The following is a 17,292-nucleotide window of genomic DNA, read 5'->3' on the forward strand; positions in this document are numbered from 1 at the left end:
TAATGCATCAAAATTCTATTGAATTATTTAATGTATTCGGAAATCCTGGGTGGTTGGAAAATTGGGAAATTATTGGCTTATGGAATAGGTAATATTGGTTGTATTGGTTTTCTTATGCGTCTTTCGTTTTGCCTTTGGGGCGAAAGGGGTTTGGGTGGTATTAGTTTCCTAACAGGAAGTTTTCTTCTTACTATCAAATACTTACAGCTTTTTTTTTAGAGGTTTGATAGAGGGAACTGTATCTGCTAAGGTCCAAGTTGTCCAAAAGCGAAGAGAGAAGCAGGATAGGAGAAAGCCAGCCTTGCCGAAAAAGATCCTTATCTGTTCGGGATAAAATCCGCCCCGGGCGGGAATCGAACCCGTGGCCTAGCACTTACAAGGCAGACGCGCTACCCTCCAAGCTAACTAGGATGGCTCAAGGCTGTGAGAGAATGCTATTGATGGTATAATTCCCTCTCTAACTTTCCTATAACTTTTTACCTCGTCTAGTCTCGCTCTATTTTGGTAGCCAGTTTATTAAAGAAAAAGATATTCTTCTTCCCATTACCTATCTAACGAATCGATTACTATCGGTGTGCAAACTACTTTTCTCTCCCCTTTATCTTCCTCTTTTGAACGTGTATACGGCTTTCCCAAGGAAATAATTTTTACAACCTATTTTTTCCAAGGAAAATCTTTACAACCCTTCCTTTTTTCAGGAGGCCTGGAAACAATTTTCTTTTCTCGATTCCCTCTTGCCTTCCCCTTCATTTCTCTTCGTTTTCTTCTTCTCCTTCGTTTCCTTCTTCTCCTTCATTTATATTCTTTTTTCGCTCCATATTATCCACTTCTGTGTTTTTTTTTTTTTTTCAGCAATTTTTAAAAACAGATTTTGTAAATTTCTCTTGGGAGGCCTACACAAGCTGGGCTTGGATGGAGAGAGATTTTTTTTTTGCCATGGTTTATTTTTGAAGTTCATTTTCTGGCTTTACATATTTTATAACGTTTCATCAGCACTCTGTTTCTCTTCTTCTTCTCCTCCCTCCTTCTCCTCTTCCTCTCCTTCTCCTCCTTTTCTTTCTCTGTGTGGGTCGTTTGCACGTGTGGTATTGTTTTATAAACCTAATGGAAAAAAAGAGGATTAAATACAATGACCAATTATTGAGCTTTACCTATCCGCATTTTCGCTCTACGGTGCTGGAACAGCTGAGCATAGAAGCATACACATAGACCCAGTATTCTACGGGTTACTTTCTGGTGTTCTCGTGTTGACCCAGCACCTAAATGGGAAGTGTTGTGTCTCTTCTCACCCATCTGATGAGAGACTACGGGATGGGCATGTTACGACACACTCCACAAGCGTCTAATATAGCAGTTGGTTCATTGCTACTCGTACGAAATAAAAACGACAGTGAAACACTTTAATATTAGTGCTTTAAAAGAACTTTACCCATCCGTACTCATGCTCAAATGTATTTTTTTTTTTCATAACTAAATATATAAATTTAATATATCACAATACTTCAATCATCAATACCAGCTCCATCATCAAAAGCATAACGCTTAACAATCTGCCTTGTTCCTCTTAATCTTAATGAGACAGCTTTCAGAATTGAGAACTACTGACTGTTCTGAGTATAGAAGCACAGACATAGACCTAACATTCGCCAGCTTTCCTCTCTTTCTGGGACTCCTGAGGGAGGACTACCCACCTCAAATATCTTTCTCAGACGCCTGAAGGAGCACCAAAAGGTTGACATGGGGGGTGACCCCATATCCCATAACGTCAGCAAATGGCACAGCGCGACGTGGGTATGAAAGAAGGGGAGTAGGGGGGGTTGGGGGTTCCGCTTAGCTGAAGTGTTATCTTATTATTTTCTCTCATGTCAGGAACACGGGAGGAAAATAATGATTGCAGATCTGTCACTGAGGCCATCATATCATTCATCATTCCCGCCTCTTCTCCGGGAATTCAGGGCCGGTCCCGGCCAACCGAGGCCTCGGGGTGAGCTCTAACAATGGGGTCGTTTGATTCCCACCCTGGGAGGATTTCACTCTAAACAGATAAGGTCCGTTTTCTTATATCCTGTCGTCCTTCTCTCTTCGCTTTCGGAACGATAAGGCCTCAGCAGTTATCCTTTCTTCGTTTTTGCTTTCGGGACGACAAGACAGTTACAGTTCCCTCTATCAAGCTTCTTTTTTAAAGAATGGGCCAATCCTCGCAACAATTTTTTACATAGAATAATACTGGTAGGTAGTTTTAGCAAGAATAAAAGAGGTGAGTGGTTCTAGCTTTTCGGGGAAAAACTAGTTCCGGGATCGGAATAACCTCCCTGGGAACGGCCCTGTCTGTGTTCAGGTTACTTCCCAATCTTTCTCCCATTCTCTTCTTTTTTCACCTCCCGATTTCTCCACTCCTTCTATATAACTTCTCACGCCTCACGTGTTCCTCTCGCATATAAGCTATATCTCTTACTCTCTTGTCTTCTTTTCATCCCTTAAAGCCCAACTTTTAGTTGTTGTGTTTGGCAAGTTTTTGTAGACTTCATTGGCTTTTTAAATAGATCAATTCCAGATACCTGAATCCACTGAATCCGGATTCATTGGATTATGAGTTGACCATGGCCGTATGTACGATCTGTGGAAAGACAAGGTTGAAAGATAAGTCTGCAGACAAATCATAACGTTTGTACCAGGTTTATCTACTCCTTTTTCAACAATGTCCACTTCTCTATTCCCTGTTTGTTCTCTTCTTCTCTTCCTCTCTCTCTGTTATCTTCTATTTCCATTTTCTTCTCCTCTGTTTCTCTTCTCTTCTCCTCTGTCTCTGGGTGTTTATCACGTAGTCCTTCAAGCATTTCTAATAACGCTTCAAGTATGCTCTTCACCGGTGCATTACAACTCTCTTCTTCTCACCCAAAGTTTCTTTCCCGTCTTAACTTCTCGTCCCTTCCCTGTCTTTTGTTCTCTTCTTTTCCCTCCCATCATTCGTCCTCTTTCGTCCATTTCCCGCCCCATCTTATGTTCCTTTCCCGTCCTATGTTCCGATCTTTACCCTTCATATCTTCTGTTCCATTTCCCGTCGTAGCTTTCAGTTCCTTTCCCGTTCTATCTTCCGTTCCTTTCCTGCCCCATCTTCTGTTCCCTTCCCCTCCCTATTTCCGTTGCTTTCCGTTCATCTTCCATTTCTTGCCTGTCCTAGCTTTCAATTCCTTTCCCGGCCCGTATTCTGTTCTTTTCCCTCCCCATCTTCTGTTCCTTTCCCTCCTTATCTTCCTTTCCTATCTTACTTCCCGTTCTATCTTCCAATCCTTTCTTGCCCCTTTTTCTGATCACATACCGCGCTATCTTCTCTTCCTATCTTCCCGTTTTCTTTGTCATCTTCTCTCGTTTTCCTTTGTCGTTTTCTTCTGCCAGTAGACTGACGTCATGACATCGAATAGACTCTTGTCTATTGTTCGCAGCCTCTCCATCATTTCGAGTTGAAAATTGTGAAAAGAAGATCGATCAAAAAAAGTTTTTCTATCATACAATTTTTATGTTCCTTTAGGATTTAGGTAGGTGTAGTTATTATGAGAGGTAGGTAGGTATGAGTGGGACTTGATTCGTTCTAGAATTTTTTTTTGAAGAGGTTTGACAGAGGGAACTGTAACTGCTATGGTCTTATCGTCCCGAAATCGAAGAGAGAAGGAAGACAGGATAGACAAAAGCATCACACTTTTGGGCAGGACAATATCATATTGCTTATAAAACTACCTAATACCTATACCTATTTTCACCAAAAGTTTTTCTGTACTTTGATACGGGTATACCTAATATCCTTGCGTTCTCGGACAAACTTTTGTTCACGCAATAAACACAGAACTTTTCCATAATATTGGAACCGGAGTAGTTTGAGGACATTATACCTACAAGTACTCAGATAACACAGAACCAGGTTCGAGAAAGTCGAGGAAGTCCTCGATTTAGGCCTCTTGAAGCTAGATATACCTAAGGGGGAAAAAGTTCGATAGGGGAATTGTAACAACGGAGGTCTTATTGTCCCGAAATCGATGAGGACAAAATCGGAGAAAGCCAACCGTTCCGAGAACGAGCCTTATCAGTTAAGGATAAAGTTCACCCCGGGAATCGAACCCGCGATCTGGCGCTTATAAGGCAGGCGCGCTATTTTCCAGGCTAACGAGGCTGATGCAGACTGATGCTTGATAATGATATGTATCTGATAAATTTGATTACTCCAGACAATACAAAACAGGTAGGTGTGCAAGTTACCTATCTATCCTACAGGATAAGGAGAGTAAAAGACAAGAACTGATCAAAAGATTATTAAAAACAACATCAGATTTGTGACATTAATTTATTAGATTATTATTATTCATACGATTTGATTGATTTAAATGAAATAATGCTAACATTCTAGAGACTCTTCATGGCTTTCTCAGGATTATTGTATTTCTCTATGATCAATGCTCATTCATAACACAAATATCTGTAAACAGCAATACATATTAATAGATCATAATTACTGGATATGCATAATACCAATACGGGATTACTATGATAATAAAACCAATAGAGAAATGTACTTTGTACTGATTACAAATGTAGGTACAAATAGGTAATACTCTTAGCATTCCAAAATATAAATGAAAATACTATGGGCTTATTGAATATGTTTTATACTTTGAGGTGGGTATGTATTACAAGCAAAAATATAATTTTAAATTCCTAAATGTAAAATAATTAAATATACCAACATTATGTGAGGGATTATTAATTAATTGTTTGGATAGGGGTATCAAGCAGGTTTCAATACCTACGTACGTAATAGTATAGCTAGGGAATTTAATCAATTTCTAAATTATGAAATTATTTAGGCATATGGCACTCGCATGCCCTAGACCGCGCCATACCAATCATGTATAAAGGAGTAGCAGGGGGTTTTCGTCTCAGAAAAAAATAGTTACTCCGAAACTTTATTTATTTGAAAATTTGAAGCACTTCTTCTCGGTTTTTTAGTCATAAATTAGGTAAGTACGTTTTCTTTGGAAAAAAAATCTTTTCTGCCAGTAGCACAGAGTACGTAACAACACCTGTGTTTCAAACTTTATTGCCAGCGCGTATAGAGAGAGCAGAAAATATTTTAATGAATAAACATGACAAGGACCTATATTTTTCTTTCTTTTAACAATATTTTATTATTTTCTTCCTCTCTAAAAAAAGAAATTGAAAAAATTAAATGACATGTGTGAGTTCCTAGGATTTTTCTTCAAACAGTTTAAATACCATTTTATTTTTCATTCCATATTAACCAAAAACCACTGGCAAATTAATCTTTTTTCAATGGGTGGCTTAGTTAGATGGCAAGGGGTTTCCTAGTTCGAGATACGTATAAGTATAGATTTAATTTTTAATTACATTATTGACCAAAATCATACCCCATTGAATACTTTATCTAATGCCCTGCTGATTTGCTGATTTCAAAGCCTATTAGATTAAACTTATTAGTAGCAGGTGGAATAAATTTAATATTCTATAATAATTTTATTCATCATTATTCTCACGGACCAGACTTTTATCATGCAGATTGGGATAAGGTTATTAAAATCCTATATTAATAGGTAATTAAGATATAAATAGGTAGGTACCTAACCTATTGTAATAAATTTATTTTATTTCTCATGCAGGCAGATTTTGACGGGGAATATCAATCAAAATCCAACAGGTAAATTTATGATTAACGGTAATTATTATATTGTTTAATAAATAAATATTTATAAAAATACTCAACATCCCTATAATCATTCTCTTTGGTTTGTTTATAAAACTAAATTTAAATTATTCATTATTTTATTCCAGTCGTAAAAGGTTATCGTCGGGCTGAAAGAATCCGCCAGACAGACCTGAAACACAACAGGAACCGATTGTTAACTAAAGGCCAGCAACTCACTATCAGGTAGACCTGATCAGGTCTGTCTGTAGGGTCTATCTGATAGTATGTGTGCTCATCAGGTCTACCTGATAGTGTGTGTGTGTGCTCATGAGGTATCAGGTAGACCTCATCAGGTGTACCTGTCAGGTCTACCTTATAGTGAGTGGCTGGCATTTAAGACTGGGAACTACAGGAGATAGGTACTCGTACAATAGGAACTGGTTGTTAAAAATAATAATAGAGCTCTAAGGGTTAGGTGGTAAAGAACACCTCCGGCGTTAACCTCGCCTAGTGGTTACCTTCCAAAAGTCCATTACTATTATTTATCTGACGGGCAATTAAAATCGGAGTATACCTATCTACTTCACATTTGTGTCAACTCTAGGAATCGAACCCAAGATCTTCACTTACCTCTGCTGTACACATAGGGTGAAGAGAATTCACTGATGGCTGCCCGCTTTCCCCAGAGTCCTTTCAGATTATGCCAGGCTGGGTCTCGTTTACCCCAAGATCCTGGGAACAGAAAATGTCCACAATTGATATGATTTGCTGTCTTTTACCGGCCTCGGCCCCTACTAGGTGAGGTTAATATGAGGTGGGTCGCTTGTCGTCGAATGGAGAGTAAAACCCCCGTAAAAACCTTAGTTCTCTTCGGTATCTCCAGGGGCAATTAAAAAACAAATTGAAATTAGTTTCGTATCATAGCATCATCACAAGGTTGTTATTTTTTCATTTTAATTTTTTATGGATAGTTGGGCAAAATATTATTGAATTCAGTCGACCAAAAGTTGTTGTTTTTTTTTTTTATTTTTTTTTAAAGAGGTTTGACAGAGGGAACTGTAACTGCTATGGTCTTATCGTCCCGAAATCGAAGAGAGAAGGAGTATAAAATCTGCCCCGGGCTAGAATCGAACCCGCGACCTGGCGCTTACAAGGTAGACGCGCTACCATCCAAGCTAACTATTGAATATTTATTTAGGTATTGTGTTTCAGTATACAATATTGTATGTGCACAACTAGGCTGGTGAAGTCGTGATTCTTGATATAAAAGTTTGGAAGTTCTGTATTGGTATAAAATCTGCCCCGGGCTAGAATCGAACCCGCGACCTAGCGCTTACAAGGTAGACGCGCTACCATCCAAGCTAACTATTGAATATTGAATATTTATTTATTGTGTTTCAGTATACAATATTGTATGTGCACAACTAGGCTGGTGAAGTCGTGATTCTTGATATAAAAGTTTGGAAGTTCTGTATTGTACCTATTTCATAAAAACTTGATGAGTTGAAGAAACATTTTTCCTGCTAGTGTTTTGGAAGACAAAAACTGCTTAACACCCTCACCTCCTACACAAACTGAATATCAAAGTACCTAGGAAGAGTAGGAAGGTAGCTCTCACACATACGAGCATCAAACAATCAACTTTTTAATTCTATTTAAAATTTCAAAGCTACAAAGCTTCTTCAAAAACAAGAGTTCTGAGCTTTTTTTTATATAGGTATAGTACAATAAGGATGCGAACTCATTTCTACCTAAAATATTACAGAAGTTGGAGAGATTAAACTGAAAAAGTATATAGGTATAGTACAATAAGGATGCGAACTCATTTCTACCTAAAATATTACAGAAGTTGGAGAGATTAAACTGAAAAAGAACTCAGGAAATATACGTAGATAATTTCATCATTCTTGTAGATGTAGAGCACATTGCATACACAAAAAGTTAGTAGGCGGATACACAAAATTATGGACCGTGGAAGAGAAATTAACCGGGGAAATGGAAATATATCATTTTTGTTAAGCACATTGCATACACAAAAAGTTAAGAGGCGGACATACAAAATTATGGACCGATTAATCTCAGGTAGGCGCACATTGCATACACAAAAAGTTAGTAGGCGGATACACAAAATTATGGACCGTGGAAGGGAATATATCATTTTTGTTAAGCACATTGCATACACAAAAAGTTAAGAGGCGGACATACAAAATTATGGACCGATTAATCTCAGGTAGGCCAGCCTAGTTAGCTTAGTTCTGTTGGTAGTGCGTCTGCCTTGTAAGCGCTAGGCTGCGAGTTCGATTCCCGCCCGGGGCGGATTTTATCCTGATGGGATAGTGTTCGTTATCGGAACGGCTGGCTTTCTCCTATCCTGTCTTCCTTCTCTCTTCGATTTCGGGACGATAAGACCATAGCAGTTACAATTTACAATTCCCTCTGTCAAACCTCTTAAAAAAAATCTCAGGTAGGCACACACCCCACACAGCAAAAGAACGTGCAATAGCTGCAAGCAATTCATTTGGGAAATCAAGTATAGCTGGACACGGAAAGTAAGTACTTACTAAAAGCAATGAACCTTATTGGCATCATTTTGCAGAATGGTCACTTACTCGATTACCACACAAAAGGAGATTAATTTGAGAACGAAAATTATGTTGTACCTAACCTAACTCTATGAGTGCACCCCATTTTTTTCCATGGTCCCGTTCTGTTATGAGTACGGGAATGTGAGAAATCTTATAAAAGATTTCCTTTCTAAACAGTATAAACTAAAGGTTTTCCTAGGAATGTGGAAAGTGGGAAGGCCGCTGTTAAAATAATATCGCCGTAATGGCTTTTAATGGCCTTTATACCTTAGAAGGGTACCTTAGACATTTTGATAGAGTATTGAGCACTTCACCTAGTTTTTACCTAAATCCCCTTTAGGGATCAGCTAAAGTTCCTTTAGGAATGATGATTTGGATGTTGTTGATGATTTGGATGTTGGACTTATGTGCTCATTGCTCATTCTCCTAAAAAGCCCCTTATTGCATCCAAACTTGCAAGACACTATGTTGAATACAGTTTTCGAAGTGAAAAACCGCAGTCATCCAATGTGTGTAGAATAGGACTTGTGTGCGTGTGTGTGTGTGTGGTGTGTAACAGGACTTGTGTGTTTGTATGTTTCAGACATTTTGTTCCAAGTTTTGAAACACGTCACTTTTTCAATTCAGCTTTTGTTACGGGAGAGTGAGCCTTTTTTAATCACTCCCCTTCCCTCCTATCCTTGTCCCTCAAATTCACTCCTACTCCTACCTTCTTTCCTTAAATTCGATTTATTTTGAAACGGCCTTGAAAAGTTTTCACTGCCACTTTTGGGTACCTGCTGATTGTTTTCTATTTGTGTTCAGATGTGTTCTTTTTTTTTGGGAAGTGATCTTGTTTGGAAACGATTTTTTTTTCTATAGGGATTCTTATATATATCTGTAAATATAGATGGCCAGATACTAGATACCTACATTTTTGTGTCAGACGCCATCGGCCTGCTGATTGTTTTCTATTTGTGTTCAGATGTGTTCCTTTTTTTTGGGAAGTGATCTTGTTTGGAAACGATTTTTTTTTTCTATAGGGATTCTTATATATATCTGTAAATATAGATGGCCAGATACTAGATACCTACATTTTTGTGTCAGACGCCATCGAATAGTATATACCTACGTATGTAGAAAATTTAGGCACACAAAAGCCTGGTAAGCTTGTTAGGTGTGCTTTAAAAAGATAGGCATGTCATTGAAATATGTAGAAAGCAGATAGCTTTTTTTTAATTAATCAGGGTGTATATTTTGTGAAATGTACCCCCCATAATGTATCAAATATATAAGACCTTGGTTAGACTGCGGGGGAAAAGGGACTTTTCAGTCCTGTCCCAGCAGGATAAACAAGGTATATTCTATTCTATCAGAAGTAATCTACAGAATCTTATTCTCCTTAGAAACAAAAAATAGTTTGGATCAGAGCCCATGGCCCATGGAAAATTGCTATGAATATGTATCTAGATATGTATAAAACCAAAAAAATATTAAATTAAATTCAATATTTTATAAATTTAAGTTCGTATTTTAAGCAGAAAACTTTGTCCATAAAAGCAGCTGGTATGACGGAAACTGCGGAAAGACATTTCCTGGATTATTCATGCTATTTATATTCTACCATCCTATCTGCCACATCTGGGTATCCAATAAGTAGATTTAGATCGGAAGAGCGTCGTTTTTTTTTTTTAAATAAAAATAAAAAAAAAAAAAAAAAAAAATGAAACTTTTGTTTGAGAAAAAAAATCATCTTTCCAAATTGAAAGTCCTGAAAGTGGAGGTGGACAAGTGAAATTTCCTTTATTGATTTATTAGGAAAGTTGCTTTTTTGTGTACAATGCGAAGAGGATTATAAAAAGCCAGCCGTCCCAGAACGAACCTTATCTGTTTATGATAAAATCTGCCCGGGCTAGAATCGAACCCGCGACCCTGGCGCTTACAAGGTAGACGGCGCTACCATCCAAGCTAAACTATTGAATATTGAATATTTAGGTATTGTGTTTCAGTATATGTGTATGTGCACACTAGGCTAGAATAGTAGTATGTGCTGACGCAAAAGTTGGAGTCTGGATTTATTGCTAAAAATAGTAAAAACTTGATGCGTAGGGTAGAAGACATAACACTTATGATTATAAGTCAAAAAATTCTGGGAAGTTTCCTGACTACTAGAAACCGAATAATCAAGTCTCGATAAAAGAGGAGACCTGCTGAGTTGGATGAGAAACATTCAGTATTGTAATCAATTTTAACTCCTCGCCTGCAAGTCGTGTTTGGAAGACCAAAAACAAACTCTCGAGGCTGTATAGTCACCCCTCACCATACACTAACCAACTATACAACTGAATATGCGAAAGTCAGTAACTACTTAGTAATATCGAAGAGTAGGAGATAAGGTAGCTCTCACGATATACGTAGATAATGCATCATACACGGCAGCTGTAGTTTTAATTCTAATTTAGTAAGAGGTTCCACAAAGCATGAGTGAGAGAATCAAACCGTCTTCAATGAAAACAAGCAGTTCTGAGCATTTTATATATATAGCATGAGTGTCGTATATTGCAAATAAGCGAATGCGTAAGGGACGAACTCATCTGTTCATACCTATTAAATTAGAGAATAGTAACTAAAGTAGAAATTAAACTGAAAAACGATAGACCAGAGCACATATAACGTAGCGTAGATACGATCATTAGGTAGAGCACCTGCGTACAGCAAAAAGTTAGAGGCCTCATACACAGCAAGGTATTTGACCGTGAAAGCCAATACATCCTTGTAAGATTAAAGACCAGGACATTGCATACACAAATTGATAACAAAAAGTTAAGAGCCGGACATACAAAAATATGGACCGACTTAATCTCAAGGGTCAGCCAGCCTAGTTAGCTTAGTTGGTAGTGCGTCTGCCTTGTAAGCGCTAGGCCGCGGGTTCGATTCCCGCCCGGGGCGGATTTTATCCTGATGGGATAGTGTTCGTTATCGGAACGGCTGGCTTTCTCCTATCCTGTCTTCCTTCTCTCTTCGATTTCGGGACGATAAGACCATAGCAGTTACAATTTACAATTCCCTCTGTCAAACCTCTTAAAAAAAATCTCAGGTAGGCACACACCCCACACAGCAAAAGAACGTGCAATAGCTGCAAGCAATTCATTTGGGAAATCAAGTATAGCTGGACACGGAAAGTAAGTACTTACTAAAAGCAATGGAACCTTATTGGCATCATTTTGCAGAATGGTCACTTACTCGATTACCACACAAAAGGAGATTAATTTGAGAACGAAAATTATGTTGTACCTAACCTAACTCTATGAGTGCACCCCATTTTTTTCCATGGTCCCGTTCTGTTATGAGTACGGGAATGTGAGAAATCTTATAAAAGATTTCCTTTCTAAACAGTATAAACTAAAGGTTTTCCTAGGAATGTGGAAAGTGGGAAGGCCGCTGTTAAAATAATATCGCCGTAATGGCTTTTAATGGCCTTTATAAAAGCGTGGAAAAGGCTGCCTCTCGTATATTTTGCACTTAAAGAATGGAAAACTCACAATAGCTCCCGTGCTCCATGGTGATATTCAATTTTATAGCAATTATTGCTCGAAAATTTAATAAAAAGGAAGGAAAGTGAAAAAACGATATTATTTTATTAATGCCAGAACGCCACATCTGTTTTTTTGAAGTTGCTGGGTTATCGTTTAGAAAAAATGAACTCAAATAATTATTAGGTAGTTAGCTAGTTAGGTAGCTACATATCATGATGTAGGTACGAGTACCTAATAATAAAATGAGTAGCTAGGTGATTAGCTACGTATAAAAAATAGTCAATCGACCTAAGGTTATCGTTTAGAAAAAATGAACTCAAATAATTATTAGGTAGTTAGCTAGTTAGGTACCTACATATCATGATGTAGGTACGAGTACCTAATAATAAAATGAGTAGCTAGGTGATTAGCTACGTATAAAAAATAGTCAATCGACCTATGTGTGGGTGGACACACCTTTAGAGCCAGTACCAAAATAAGCAGTCACAGTACTTACAGTTCCCTCTATCAAACCTCTTTAAAAAAAGCAACTTACCTTTCAGGGTGTTCCACGCCCTCTTCTCTTCCTCGCTGAGAACATCTTCGGGAATATAATCCATGGAGTTTGCCTCTTCATCCATGACGGCATCCGGTATCGTTCGGAGATCTCTCTTGCCCCAACCACCCTGTATTCAAGAGAATATAATAGTATACATAGACCTTGAATAGAATAGAATAGGGCTGAAAAGTTCCTTTATCCTATCAGTATAAACAAGGTCTTCTCTATAAACATATTTGACGGTTTAAATGATAAATATGTGAATAGTATACATAGACCTTGAATAGAATAGAAAAGAATAGGGCTGAAAAGTTCCTTTATCCTATCAGTATAAACAAGGTCTTCTCTATAAACATATTTGACGGTTTAAATGATAAATATGTACATGATTGAGAGTGTTAACGGCCAGCCTAGTTAGCTTAGTTGGTAGTGCGTCTGCCTTGTAAGCGCTAGGCCGCGGGTTCGATTCCCGCCTGGGGCGGATTTTATCTTTTTGGACTTGGTCCGCTCTGCCTCTTAGCCATTCAATTCTAACAAGGTATAATCAATAATCTTAAGGATAAATATATATGAATCAAGGGGTTCGCTTGGCCCTAGGAGCCTTTAAAAGTTCTCCTATCCCTAGTATCCTCTCCGAAGCCGGTGAACCTCCCCTTTCTTAATGAAACAAGATCTCACCTGAAGTTGACTCCAGGCGCGCTTGCCCCATCCGCTGTTATGCAGGTTATCCCATCCTCTCTTGCCCCATCCGGAGCCTCTCAGTTGATTCCAGCCCCGCTTTCCCCACCCGTTCGAGTGCAGATCCTGCCAGCCCCGCTTCCCCCAACCCGATGACTGCAACTGATTCCAGCCCCTCTTCCCCCAACCAGAGGATTGGAGCTGATTCCAACCGCGTTTGTCCAAGTCTTCATCTTCTAACTGGAGAACGGCCGGACTCTGAGAATCACAGACACGATAGAATAGAAATAGCGCTGTCAAACTGGTTTGCCTTGGCGGAGCGGAGAGCTACCGCGCTCTTAATCACCCTTGGTCATTCTGGGGGAAAACCTAGGGTGTCGGAAGCCCAATCGACTTCCGGAAATGTAAAGCTTTGTCTACACATAGTCGAAACCGTCGATCGATCGTCGAGGTGCATTTATGTTGTCAAGTCAGTATGTACGGTTCCAGTCAACATCGATTGAGTCGATCGACGGCGTCGACTATGTGTGAACAGCTTAATATATCACGAAGCTTGACACTTTAATATGGCATTCCAACACCCTAAATCAGTTGAATAACCCAAAAATATATAGAGTTCTACCACCCGTTTTAAGCCGTTTTAAAATGGTCGTTTCAGCAAAAAAAAAAAAAAAAAAAAAAAAAAAAAAAAAAAAAAAAATTTTTTGAGATAGAATAGAAATAGCGCTGTCAAACTGGTTTGCCTTGGTGGAGCGGAGAGCTAGCGCGCTCTTTAATCACCCTTGGTCATTCTGGGGGAAAAACTTGGGGTGTCGGAAGCGCAATCGACTTCCGGAAATGTAAAGCTTTGTCTACACATAGTCGAAACCGTCGATCGATCGTCGAGGTGCATTTATGTTGTCAAGGCAGTATGTACGGTTCCAGTCAACATCGATTGAGTCGATCGACGGCGTCGACTATGTGTGAACAGCTTATATAATATATCACGAAGCTTGACACTTTAATATGGCATTCCAACACCCTAAATCAGTTGAATAACCCAACATTATATAGAGTTCTTCCACCCGTTTTAAGCCGTTTTAAAATGGTCGTTTCAGCAACTAAAAAAAAGAAATTTTATGAGAAAAAAAAGGAGTAGGATGGGTAGGTGTAAACTATAAAATTAAACCGCTATAAATTTAAAGCCACATACTACATAACATAGTCTAGGAGACTAGGAAGTCAGCAAAAGCGCAGGGAAAAAGGACCTACGTACATAAGGCATAGGTAATGTTGCAGAGGAGAGAAAAATGGGTAAAAGTGGGAAATTTGTGTGTGTGTGTGTGTGTGTGATATTTTCCCCAACCCTTTCGTTGCGCAAGAGGACAAATAGAAAAAGAACGTCCTTATGGAATCTGGAACGTAGGGCAGCTGGAATAGCTGGCTGCCCTGTAATACAGAGTCTACATATAATTTATTATGTTTATGAGATTCGTAGAAGTTTATCCCATCTTTTAGGGCTGTTTGCCCCTATAACTATGCACATGGTAGCAAGGTACCCTCGCTAAAGAAAGTGTTAACGAATCACAATAACGCTTAATCGCTGATGACAAAATACTCGTAAGAAATGTTAACGCAAAATCCATAGGAAAAAAAGAAAAAAAAAAGAGAGTGTTAACGAATCACAATAACGCTTAATCGCTGATGACAAAATACTCGTAAGAAATGTTAACGCAAAATCCATAGATTTGCTAATCATTGGTTAAACTTTTGTGTCGTCCTGAACCTTTGAATCAATAAATTTTATACATAATTATTACCTACTTATATTTCCTACATATATGTATTTGTATACAATTATGTATACTTTATTCAAATAGGATTTGGAAGGCCACGTGGATCCCGAAAAATTGATAAAACATTCTTCCAAAGGATGGAAGAATGATGAAGGGAGAAAGCGAAAGAGAGGAGAGAGGGAGGAAGGAAAGAGGGAAAGGGAATAAGAAAAGGATGCAACGAGTGTGGAAAATATGGAAAAAAAGGAGAGATAGAGAAGGGAGGGAGTAAAGGTTAGGAAACAGGGAGAGAGAAAGGAAGGAGGAAAAGGAAAGAAAAGAGGGAGAGAGAGAAAGGAGGGAGTAAAGGTTAGGAAACAGGGAGAGAGAAAGGAAGGAGGAAAAAGAAAGAAAAGAGGGAGAGAGAGAAAGGAGGGAGGAAGAGGGAAGGAAAGAGGGAGAGGGAAAAGAGGGAAAGAAAGAGAGAGAGAGAGAGAGAGAGAGGGAGAGAGAGAGAGAGAGAGAGAGAGAGAGGGAGAGGGAGAGAGAGAGGCAAGGAGGGAGGAAGAGGGAAGGAAAGAGGGAGAGGGAAAAGAGTGAAAGAAAGAGAGAGGGAGAGGGAGAGAGAGAGAGGCAGAGAAGGCGGCGAACCAAGAGTAATGTAATTAACATTGAAAAGTTCACCTCAAATTCATCTTCTTGTAAAGTTGTAATTATAGTAGCGGTGCGTTCTATTAATGCAACACGGTGTACGTCAAGTAACGCATCTCCAGGTTATGAAATAGTCATAGTGTGCTAGCATTTTGTGAAATTCTGGACATCAGCATTTCTCCGAGATTGCCTCAAGTTTAGTACTCTGTGTAGTATAGAACATACATACATTTCCAAGATGCAGGTAAGCATGTTTCTTCAATGGAATCATTTCTCCGAGATTGCCTCAAGTTTAGTACTCTGTGTAGTATAGAACATACATACATTTCCAAGATGCAGGTAAGCATGTTTCTTCAGGGAAAAAGTGTACCTACGGTAGCATTTCCTCAAGATAGCCCTAAGTTTAGCACTCTGTCCGATATTGAGAGAAATAGAATCAACGCCCAAAAATTCAGTTTCCAATCCAATCAGGAATACGAAACATAATATACCCAAAGTACAAGGATTCTGATCGACACCAACCAACAGAAAGATGACTAAGCTTGTCAAACTTGTTCCACAACTAAAATGTGAAAATACAAGACGATACCTACATAATAATATGCATAAATGTTTTCATCTTAAAATCCTGACAAAGTATTCCACCTAGAAAAACTTCCCGAACTTTCGAGACACCTTGTAGCGGGATGCAAAATTAGCACCATTTGCTCCTGATTAGATTCAAATCATGCTAAACTGCTGAAAGAGATAGTCAACCGTGAAATATAAATGTTTTCATCTTAAAATCCTGCCCACTTGACAAAGTATTCCACCTAGAAAAACTTCCCGAACTTTCGAGACAACTTGTAGCGGGATGCAAAATTAGCACCATTTGCTCCTGATTAGATTCAAATCATGCTAAACTGCTGAAAGAGATAGTCAACCGTGAAATGGCACTTTGAGACACATTTGACAAATCTTGTCAAAACAAATTTTCACAAAGGAAATGAAGGAAGGAAAGTAAAGTTTCTTGGAGGTTTGGGAGCTTATTGATGTGACAGACAAAATGATGAGGGTAGGTTTCAAGTGTGATGTATTGAGCACATGCTATACCGAGTGTATCAAAGGTGTTCTTAGAGTCTGGAAGAAAATCCAATCCGTATAACTGAGGTTGGTAGTTACCAAGGAAATGAAGGAAGGAAAGTAAAGTTTCTTGGAGGTTTGGGAGCTCATTGAAGTGACAGACAAAATGATGAGGGTAGGTTTCAAGTGTGATATATTGAGCACATGCTATACCGAGTGTATCAAAGGTGTTCTTAGAGTCTGGAAGAAAATCCAATCCGTATAACTGAGGTTGGTAGTTAGGGACAAGGACTCTGATTGTTATAGTTTCCCTCTGTAAATAACGTTCAATAAAAAAAAAAAAAAAAGAGGTTGGTAGTTGGTGGATGTGCCAAGCTTCCCATGTTGATTTCTATTTGGAACGTTTACTATATGTATACTAATTGGTGGATGTGACAACATTCCCACATTGATTTTCGTTTTCATTAGATAGGTACTTTTAAAATACTGATTGGTGGATGTGATAATTTTCTCACATTGATAGGCTTATTGTCCAGATACCCAAGTACGCTAGTAGGCGATGCAGTAGTCTTCTTTATATTATTCTTATACCTACTATAATTTTTCTACTATACAAAGACACCCCCTAATACAATGACACCACATTGATAGGCTTATTGTCCAGATACCCAAGCACGCCAGTAGGCGATGCAGTAGTCTTCTTTATATTATTCTTATACCTACTATAATTTTTATACTATACAAAGACACCCCCTAATACAATGACATCTTTCAAAGCATAGTTGCTTTGATCGTTCCGGGACAAAGTGCGAGAAAG

The 17,292-nt window shown here is 38.5% G+C and overlaps 1 protein-coding gene across 1 annotated transcript; it reads right to left on the bottom strand.

Annotated features, from left to right (window-relative positions):
- Positions 1–4,781: 4,781 nt before the first annotated feature.
- Positions 4,782–15,684, bottom strand: LOC103505429 (prothoracicostatic peptides). Its single transcript, XM_026820768.1, has 5 exons — positions 15,643–15,684; positions 13,009–13,335; positions 12,328–12,457; positions 6,323–6,424; positions 4,782–5,882 (listed from the first exon to the last, which is right to left on the bottom strand). The coding sequence occupies exons 1-5, from the start codon at positions 15,682–15,684 to the stop codon at positions 5,830–5,832; spliced, it is 654 nt and encodes a 217-aa protein (XP_026676569.1). The 3' UTR covers positions 4,782–5,829.
- Positions 15,685–17,292: the final 1,608 nt, after the last annotated feature.

This window comes from Diaphorina citri, unplaced genomic scaffold, assembly GCF_000475195.1.
Source record: "Diaphorina citri unplaced genomic scaffold, Diaci psyllid genome assembly version 1.1 scaffold173, whole genome shotgun sequence".
Classification (NCBI taxonomy): domain Eukaryota; kingdom Metazoa; phylum Arthropoda; class Insecta; order Hemiptera; family Psyllidae; genus Diaphorina; species Diaphorina citri.